Source organism: Tupaia chinensis, unplaced genomic scaffold, assembly GCF_000334495.1.
Source record: "Tupaia chinensis unplaced genomic scaffold, TupChi_1.0 Scaffold000392_1, whole genome shotgun sequence".
NCBI classification, from domain to species: Eukaryota; Metazoa; Chordata; class Mammalia; order Scandentia; family Tupaiidae; genus Tupaia; species Tupaia belangeri.
In genome coordinates, this window is record NW_006159894.1 from 455,940 (window position 1) to 466,274 (window position 10,335).

Below are 10,335 nucleotides of genomic sequence, written 5' to 3' on the forward strand. Positions count from 1 at the left end.
AAATATTTCCAAGATGGTAATTTATGATATCAATTCAGTAGCACTCTTAATAAAATTCAATGCATATAAAGATGTTAGACAAAAATAACATATTCATCTTTAAAACAGTATATTTACCCCTCTCGTAATTAAAATGTGGTCACTACATGTATGTGTGTAGATGTGTGTGCGTGTGTGTATAAAATATGTAATATCTACTACAAAAAACATCTAAGTCCTGTATAACTCAGCTGAAGTAATTTCTCTAAGAACAGAGTAATCAAGGAAATAAGTATACTAATAATTCAGTAACTGAAAACTGTATGAACTAGATATCCTACTATCCTCTTTAATTCAAGAATGGTAAGCTCTAGCTGTCAAATATCTTAAGAATTACTTGTGGTATGGTGATTAAGAGCGCTGAGCTCCCATGTGGCCGATGGCGGTTCGAGTCCCAGGCCTAGCAGCTTTCCCTCCCTCTCCCCCCTCGCCTCCATCCCCCTTTGGTCGAATTTAAATAAATAAGTAAATTAATTAATAAAGTTAAATAAAATTAATTCTTAAAAAAAAAAAAAAGAAATCCTTTCTGTAGTCATGAAGGTGATGAAAGTAGCAGGATGCTAATGCCACCTCGGTCACTTGGGTTCCACTTCCAGTCTTGACTCCAGCCCCCCTCATGACAAATACAATCAAGTCTAAACTTCTTTCCCACCCCTATGTCACCCTAAGCAACTGATCTGTCACAGAGATATCATGCAGTTGCATCTCTAGAAACCAGGTAATAAACTCTACATGAGAGGACTTGCTGAACACTATTTCATCGTGGATTTGACCAGACTGACTGAACCCACTAAACCCATCATGAACAAAAGTATGGTTTTAGAGTACTGAAGTAATAAACTGAGAAAATTAAAATACTCATTTAACCATACATATGCTTACAAAGTCTATGCTAATCTGTACAGCCAATGACAAGGGGTAATGTGCCTTCCAATGTCCCTTTCAGAGAAAGGATACTCTAAGGGCCATGATTTCATTTTAAAAGATAAGGCTATAAATGTCCACGAATACTAATAAACCAGCATATCCAAAACTATATTTATGATAAAGAAAGAAAAATCAGTTAAAAGGTCATTAGATAAACTGATAGTGTACAGCTAATTTTAAGAAATACAGATAATAAATGGTACAGTAAAATGCAAAAAAAAAATTGTGCCAATTGACTATCACATGGAAAAAAATGAACTTGGAAAAAAATGAAGCCTTAAAAAATTATGTTTAATGGATAGTTTCTGAATGATTGAAGAATAGTCTTATTTAGATGAAATCTTTAGGAGTAACTAGCCAAAGTAAAATATAAATAGTAAAACTTTGCAACTTCATGCATACTTAAAATTACTTGTAGGAATGGTTTCAGCATAAATTTAGACCTGAACCAGAAAAAACAAGATTCCATCAGATGAGTTCCTCAGTCTAATAATTCACATTACGCCAATAATCTGCCACCACATTAAGACAAGACTTGCCCAAGTCTAATTTAAATGTGCTTTAGGGTATTACCTTTTGCTTTTAGTCTGACAAAGGCACTATATATAGCCCCCAAAAGATTACTCCACTAATAAAGTAAAGACAATGAAGCACTATTTCCTCACTTCTAAAGTTGAATTCAGTGGTATTTTTTCAGATTTATAGAATGTTCTATACAAGGCCATCTAGACCTCCCTATTTTTGCCTTATACAAAGAGATTAATATTTTTGCATTCTTACCTTTTCACTGAAACACTCAAGCAAGTCTTGGACATACCCTCGCATTTCTTGCAAAAATTTATACCGTTCACCAATACCCCCAGAAGACCCTTCTAATCTCTCAATAGCCCTGGTGGAATCCACTCGGCTTTGCAGATGTTTCTCATGCTGCTGTCGATTTGTTTTGTGCAAGTCTTTCATGGAATCCAACCTTAAGAACACAAAAGGATAAATATAACACATTTACATCCAAAGTCTGTGCTGTCAGGACTCTTGCAATATTATTATAATGCAATTAGTTCCACTACTAGAACATAAAAATACTTGGAAAGGCATCTTTTCATCTGTACTGCTTTTTCTCAATAAGTGGCAGTTTACAGACTTCACATAGTTATTTGGTGGGCTAACCAAATCTGTTTTGCTTCTCCCCCCATATCTTGGCTACACTTTTTCAGAGTCCAACGGGTGCAAACTCAGAACTGTCTTCAACAAGAGCATGGAGTGGCATTTTTTATAACTTTTCGAGGCTTCCACAGAAGTAATCCAACAAGGTGGCAGAACAAAGTATGAAGTCATCTTCTGTTTAGCTTTTGAAGACGGACCAGTGAATCTTCTTTGCCGACATTCTGCATCTGCTACCCCAGACTACATGTTGCCTGAGGGAACAGAAAGCTAGAGGACAGGTCTTTAAGAAGTTGATCTGCCCTACCTGTCTTTAAGCTGTTTCTTTACCAAATCAATAGTAACGGGAGTCATCTCATTACTGGGAGTTTTGAAAGGGACTGTATTATCTGTTTTTTGAGATTTGGCATCCGATGATCCATAGGCTGAGTAACTATAAGGAATGCCATAGGATGAACCATAAGGCATTGCCTGGTAAGTATTCTGGTAGTACATATTCACTTCAGCGGGCTGGCTTGCTTGAACCTGGAAAGGAAATGAGATACATATTAAAAGATAGTAGCTAAAACTCTGAAAATACATAAAATACCTTTAGGATTCAAAATTAAAAAACAACTAACTGGCAAAAATTATACCCATTTACCAAATAGTATGTAATTAAAATAAATGATCACAGAATTCTCTAAAAAGAAGAATCAATAAAGGTAGGGTTGGATGAATGTCCTATCTCATTAAAATCACTGAATGTCTTCTTTCTTTCCTTCTTTCTTAAAGTTTTTGCTATAGGGCACATGTACTTATTAGAGACAGAGACAATGAGAGGGAAAGTGAGAAATAACCCACAGGGGTAGGGGTGTGTGTGTGTGTGTGTGTGTGTGTGTGTGGCCATGCCACAATACCTTCTCCATTCTTCTCCTAGGATTCTGAGTACACAGGTACATATAACTGGCCTGATTTGAAAGATACCAGGTCTTGGACTCAATCCACAAACAGCCAGGTGGGAGCTCAGCACCTTAACTACTGTGCTACATGGTGGCACCTATTTCTAATATTTTCAGAAAAACAGATTATCAGAGAGGCTTAGAGACAAAAGAGACATTAAAAACAGGAGCCAGCAGGTGGCATGATGGTTAAGGTTGGACCTGTCACGGCTGACCACAGTTTGAGTCCTGGACACCTGGTGGCTTGCTTTCTCACTTTCCCCTTTTCCCCTTCTCTCTCTCTCTGTGTCTGTCTCTTTGATCAAATTAAAAAATAAATAATAACAAATACAGTTAAGTAAAGAAATAATTTTTTAAAAAAATCTAAGGCCACTATTTTATTAATGAAAGAGAATTAATGATTTACTTGTCAGTGGTCATAACAAGAAATTATAATCTAAAACTGAAATCTAGTCCAAGACTTTCCCTGTTTTAGTCTGTTTTTGCAACACCCAAATGCATGAAAATTCTGTCAAAACACTATTATCAAAGAGTACACATTTATGCCACTGTACTGCTTACTTATATAAGACAATTAACTATATAGAAAGATATTTTTAAGTTATCTCAGTAAGTTTTTGCATTGCTGAGAAACCCATCTTCAAAATGACTGTTAAAATCTTTATTTAAAATAAAGAAAAAACAAGCCATAGAGAAAACAGTCTATCTAAAGCAATGCGTTGCTAATTTTCATGTGCCTAAGAATCACCTATAGGGTTTTTTTAAACACAGATTATTGTCTCTCTCTCTCTCTCTCACACACACACACGCTCCACAGGTCTCAGGGGCCTGAGAACTGGCATTTCTAATGAGTTCTCAAGTTGCTGCTGCTGATTTAAGGACCTCTTTGAGAAACACTGATCTAAGAAATAGGAAATTCAGCCACCATTCTGACTGTAAAAAAGCAAAATATAATAGTTTCTTCTAAAGTCTATTGGATAACCTCATGTGGTTTTGTAAATTACGTTAATCATAAATGAAAAGACTCAATATGGAATATGTTTTTGCTTTAAAAATACACACGCACAAAGGCTTTTCAACTTTTGCAGTTTAATTCTTCAGTTCTTACCTGAGGAATATTAATTCCTTTTCTTATCTGCTCCTGTTCCCATCGGCTGAGCTCTTCGTCTTGTTCTCCAGTTACTAACGCATCATCATCACTGCCCTCAATACCTGCAAGCATGAGCAATAATGAACACACTTAAGTAATATCTAAGAGAGGAAAGAGATGCTAACCTGCTTTAACAAATAGCAAAAGTACTATTCTTAATTCAATCTTACTAAAGTGTCTTTGAGTATCTCCTCTCTCTTTTGATACTGCTAACTCTGCCTGTCTGCCTGTGCACCTGTTGGACCGCCGCAGTACCCTATTAGGCTAAAGGCAGTGTTAATGGTAATGGTTTAAATCTTAGATAGGTTGCTTAATCTGTGTAAGCTTGACATCAATTCAACAAAGGGAGGAAAAAATCTAATACCTCCTAATGCTGAGAGGTATACATAAATTTATGCATTTAAAGTGTTTAGCATAATACTGGCCACAGAACATGTGTTTAATAAATATAAGTTATCGCAATCATGCCACAGTTTTCAAAAAACTCCAATGAGGGAACCAGCAGTTAGCGTAATGGCTATGTCGCTGGACTCCCACGTTGTCGACCGCGGTTCACGTCCCGGACCCGGTGGCTTAAAACTCAAAACGGGCGCGTGTGCATGCCCAAGATCCCGAGAGAAGAATGGAGAAGGGATTGCGGCGTGACCATCCCCCCTGGGGGGTGATTTCTCGCTTTCTGTCTCTATGTCTCTGTCTGTCTGGCGAGCGCACACGCCCTATAGCGAAAATCTCTCCAAAAAAAAAAACTCCAATGACACTTGCACCCAAGCAAGAACATTTCACTAACAATGAAACATTAAAAACAAGTGTAAAGGGACCAGTAGGTAGCATAGTGGTGAATACACTGGACTCCCACATAGTCAACTGTTGTTTGAGTCCAAGACCCAGCAGCTTGAAACTCACGCCAGGTGCATGTGAGTGTGAGCCCAAAATTTTTCCAAGTGGAGACTGGAGAATGGACTGCGGTGTGGTCATCCCCCTAGCTGATTTCTTACTTTGTCTGTCTCTCTGCGTCACTCCAACAAGCACACATGCCCTATATCAAAAACCTTTAAAAAAATAAAGTGTAAATACTTTTTATCTGACTATACTGTCAAATCACATTTAACAGCAATGCAATGAACTTTATATTGAGTTAGATTACCTATTTCTTCAGCAATTTTTTGTCTTTGTGACTTTTCTTTCACAGAAAAAACTATCCGGCGTTTCTCATCATCATCTTCATCATCGCTGGCATCATTCTCATCTTCTCTAACGAGGCGGCCTTTACCAGGCTCATTATCATGAGGGGTGAAATCTCCCAATTCCCTGGCCATTTGACGCTTTTTTCTTGCAGCATGTATAAAAGCTGCATCTGGAATTTCTCCTAGAAACAAATGGTAACAAATACAAAATATGTGACACCAGGGTATGAAGTTTCTATTTTCTTGAAAATATGAAGGGTGAAACAATCCCAGGAAGACTTGTCACAGTGATGTTTTACTGTTGACTGCTAGAATCCCCTTCCCAAACTATGTGTGGAGTCCTACTGCTTTATTTTCAATTCAGTTTAAATGGAAACTGAAGTGACTACAGAAACCAAATATTAGAAAATATAATGGCAACATATAAACGCGGACTCTTCAAAAAGTACATGGAAAATGTATGAAAAAAGTACTCTCTGGCAGTAGTTAAGGGAGATAGATCCCATATGTCTGATTACAACTCAAAACCTGCCTGGTGGCTTGAAAAAACATGCTAGACACATGCATATGTATGCCCCAAATCCCAGCAGGGTGGAGAAAGGATTTTAGAGCGACCACACCCCATTAGGGGTGCTTTTCCTTGCTTGTTCATTCACACTTGCTCTCTGATAAGCACATGAACCTTTTTGTAATTAAAAAACAAACAAAAAACCTATTCATGGATTTCAAAGATGTTTGTGCCAAAATAAACTCATACTTCAATTTTATCCTTAAACTCTTTGAAGTCTCCTGATAGGAAAAAAATGAGCTGAGAGAAAAGGAGAAAACCCACAACAACATTTTTTTTTAAATTATTATATATATTTTTGTAATAGGGTATGTATAGTTGCTGGATAAAGACAATGACAGGGAGAGGGAAAGTGAGAAATCATTCCCCAAGGGAGACAGCCATACCACAATCCCTTCTCCTCCATTCTCAAGATTTTTAGAATGCCTGCACATGCATCCAGTGTGATTTTTAAGCCACCAGATTCAGGACTTGGACCTCAATTGGCCATGTGGGAGCCCATCAACCCAGTCACTATGACCCCTGCTGGTCCCCAAAGCAGTTTTATTTTAACTGTAATTTATTTTTTATTCTTAGTAAATAAAAGTAACTATACCATATTACTAAATTGGAAAATAGATATAAGAAACAAAAATAGCACCTATAATCTTTTGACTCTAAAGAAACACAATTTGATTAATAATGTATTTCCCTCACAAATGGTGTTTTAAATTCAACTGTAAGCATACTGAGCAGTTTTGTACCTAATTGTTCTACATAGTAAGTTTTTCTCCATTCTGTGATTCTACATAAACAAATTTTTAATGGCTTAACAACAGTCCCTGAACAGATGTAGAAGTCTACTACACAAATTAAATGACCTTCTGCCTATAATGCCTTACTTTTTAAATTGTTATTTTAATAGCTACATAGTATTCCATAAATATACTATAATTTATTAAGCCTTTCCCCTCCTGTTAGATAATTTTTCTAAATTTTGCTCGTTGCTAATGTTTCGATAAAAACATTTTCTTAGGATAAACTTCCAGATATGGAATTAAAGGGTCAAGGGTAAGAACATCTGGACATCTACTGATTCATACTACTAAATACGTTCCCGTAAGGGCTATACCGATTAGACCACCATTAGCAATGTAATGTATAAAATTGATCACAACTGTCTCAGACCACAGTAGGCATTTTAAGTTTTCATAAACATTAACAGGAACCAAAGGATATCTTTCATAATTCACATTTGGCTACTAAGCACTTATTTATTCAAAGCTGATCAGCCAGTCAATAGATTTACAAACTATTTCCTACAGAAAAGTAAAAAAGCATGGACAAAAAAAGTAATAGCAAATAGTTTTGCTTTCTTTAGCAATTCTGAAAAAAAGTTTAAGTCTTAATATTGGGAAACGTCTTGTTCTCTCATTTTCTGTATTTGCTAATGGAAACACTCTGGTTTCAGAGATAGTCTAAAAAGACACACATTAGCTAACTCCTTCCTTAATTACTAACCAGTCTTTAAAGATACCCTAGCCTAAGGACTTAGTTCAGCTCTGAGAAATATTTCCAAGGACACACCTGGACGGAGAACATTCAAAGAAGATAAAGCATTTGAAAAAGCTCCACCAGCCTTGGGCTTTTCTTCCTCCTTCTCACTTTCCATATCCATTTCGTCTTCACCATGCTCACTGATGATAACTCCATCTTCTTGATTTGTATCCTTGACGTGTCCTGCTTTATCCAAAGATTGTTCGTCTAAATTTTTCAAAAAAGAAAATATATTAAAAGTGACCTGAGCCCGACCACAGTGACAAAGGGGACATAGGGGTAGGTCACTGCTGTGTGGCACCCCCACAAGGGTGGCCCAAGTTCGAATCCTAGCTGACCTTAACACACAAATGTACCTGTGATCCTGGATGGCTGGGAGACTGAGGGGAGGTTTGTGGTATGGTGAGAATCCATCAAGAGTACCTGTCTATGTGTGATCTAAAAATATATTTTTAGGGACCAGCAGTTAGGGTAATGGCTATGTTGTTGGACTCCCATGTAGCCAACCACGGTTCGAGTCCCGGACCAGGTGGCTTAAACTCAGGTTGAGCACGTGTGTATGCGTGCCTAAGATCCTGAGAGGAGAATGGAGAAGGGATTGTGGCGTGGCCATCCTCCTGGGGGGTGATTTCTCGCTTTCTCTCTCCATCTTTCTGGTGAGCACACAAGCCCTATAGAAAATAAAAACCTCTCCCGTCTCCCCCCAAAATTTTTAAATAATAAATAAAATCCATACTTTTTTTGTTTTGTTTTGTTTTGTTTTGTTTTTGGAGAGGTTTTTACTATAGGGTGCATGTGCTTTCCGGAAAGACAGAGAGAGACAGAGAGACAGAAAGTGAGAAATCACCCCCCAGAGGGTTGGCCACACCGCAGTCCCTTCTCCTCCATTCTCCTCTTGACGCTCGCACGCACGCACACACATCCGGTGTGAGTTTAAGCCACCGGGTCCAGGACTCGAACTGCAGTTGACGACGTGGGAGTTCAGCAACATAGCCATTATGCTAACTGCTGGTCCCAGCAAAACTTTATTTTAAATGTGAATGCTATTCTTTTGTATTTTATTAGCATGTTCCCCTCTCCAAAACAACTGGAAAATTCTACCTTAATCTCAAGCGATATTCTACTTCCTTAAATACTGGTTTCAGAAATAATACCCCTTGGGAATCAGCAGTTAGCGAAATGGCTATGTGGCTGGACTCCCACGTAGTCGACCACGGTTTGCGTCCCGGACCCGGTGGCTTAAAACTCACACCGGGCGCGTGTGTGTGCGTGCCCAGGGTCCCGAGAGGAGAGTGGAGGAAAAGGGATTGCGGCGTGACCATCCCCCCTGGGGGGTGATTTCTCACTTTCTGTCTCTCTGTCTCTCTCTGTCTGTCTGGCGAGAGCACGCGCCCTGTGGCGAAAACCTCTCCCCCCAAAAAAAAAATTAAAAAAAAAGAAATAATACCCCTTCCCCCTTTCTAACTTTATTAATGGTAAAACAAGTCATTCTGTTTCAGGTTCTCTAATTTTTTCACTCATTATATTAGCTTCCTGGGCAGGGATTTCCTTCTTATATACATTCTGTAATAATGAGACTTTTTTTTTTTTGAGACATTTTTGCTATACGCCATGTGTGCTCGCTGGAGAGACAGACAGAAAGCAATAAATCACCTCTCAAGGGGGATGGCCACATCACAATCCCTTCTCCTCTAATCTCCTCTTGGGATCGTGCGCACTCATGCACAAGCACCTGGCTTGAGTTTTAAGCTGCTAGGTCTGGGATTCGAACCATGGTTGACTATGTGGAAGTCTAGCAACATACACATTATGTCATCTGCTGGTCCCAAAACTATGAGATTATAAAACATTTTATCAGATGCACAGTTGGATGGAATCAAAAACTTCCTATTTCCTTCTGCTTTAAACCTGCACTAAAGCAATGGCTTTTAACATACTTACCATTAGAAGGTTTATTAGCTCAGATATGTTCAGATAAGTTTCTGATTTTAATAGATTCAATATTTCATTAAATTCACAAATAACTACTTGTGATTGGCCAAAGACCAAGGGCAGTGATAGCTGACTGTCAGGGGTCACTATTATCCTTCCAGACACCTCTTTAGAGATGCCAAATAACCTTTTCAAGGTTCCATCTGTGCCTTCAGTCTCATTTCCTATTACTTCAGAAAACTTATGTTCACAAATAATTATTAGCTTTACCTTAAACTTGGTCTGGCTATCCCTTCTCCTCTTCTATAATAGTCACAAAGAGATACCAACTTCTCTTTAATAAAAAGACCTTATAGCTTGATGGCACTATCCCCTCCACAAACCTCCCCCCATCACCCACCCCAATGTCCTAACATCTGTCTGTCATACTTTCGGAGAAGCATGGACCTGCTTCCTCACAACATTCTGGACTCAACCCTAGCAGATGGCCTTCCATTTCTCCTATTTTAAGCTCAACAGCTCACCCAAAGGCTTCAGCCACAGCTAATTCATGTAGTACTACTGAACAATTTAGCAAAAGATGTTCCTTTTTCTCAACAGCCCTGTGGGCAGAGTCTGGAGAGTAATCTACTCCATTCTATCAGAAGTCCTACTCCAGAGAAAATTCTAGCCAACAGTCCTTCTGCAGTTCTCACTTTCCCTTATCTTTTTTGTACTACTTCACTCAACTGAGTAACATCATCTTGAAACCTTTTCTTGGGACCAGCAGTTAGCTTAATGGCTATGTCGCTGGACTCCCATGTAGTCAACTGCGGTTCGAGTCCCAGACCCGGTGGCTTAAACTCACGCCGGGCACGTGTGCGTGCATGCCCAGGATCCCGAGAGCAGAATGGAGGA

At 38.6% G+C, this 10,335-nt stretch overlaps 1 protein-coding gene across 1 annotated transcript in view; it reads right to left on the reverse strand.

Moving 5' to 3' along the window:
- PAXBP1 (PAX3 and PAX7 binding protein 1) overlaps positions 1 to 10,335 on the reverse strand; it is a 38,712-nt gene that overhangs the window by 23,448 nt on the left and 4,929 nt on the right. Inside the window, 5 exon segments of the mRNA XM_006153870.3 lie at positions 1,747 to 1,936; positions 2,435 to 2,652; positions 4,177 to 4,280; positions 5,363 to 5,584; positions 7,537 to 7,713. Of these exon segments, the coding sequence (XP_006153932.2) occupies positions 1,747 to 1,936; positions 2,435 to 2,652; positions 4,177 to 4,280; positions 5,363 to 5,584; positions 7,537 to 7,713 (911 nt within the window).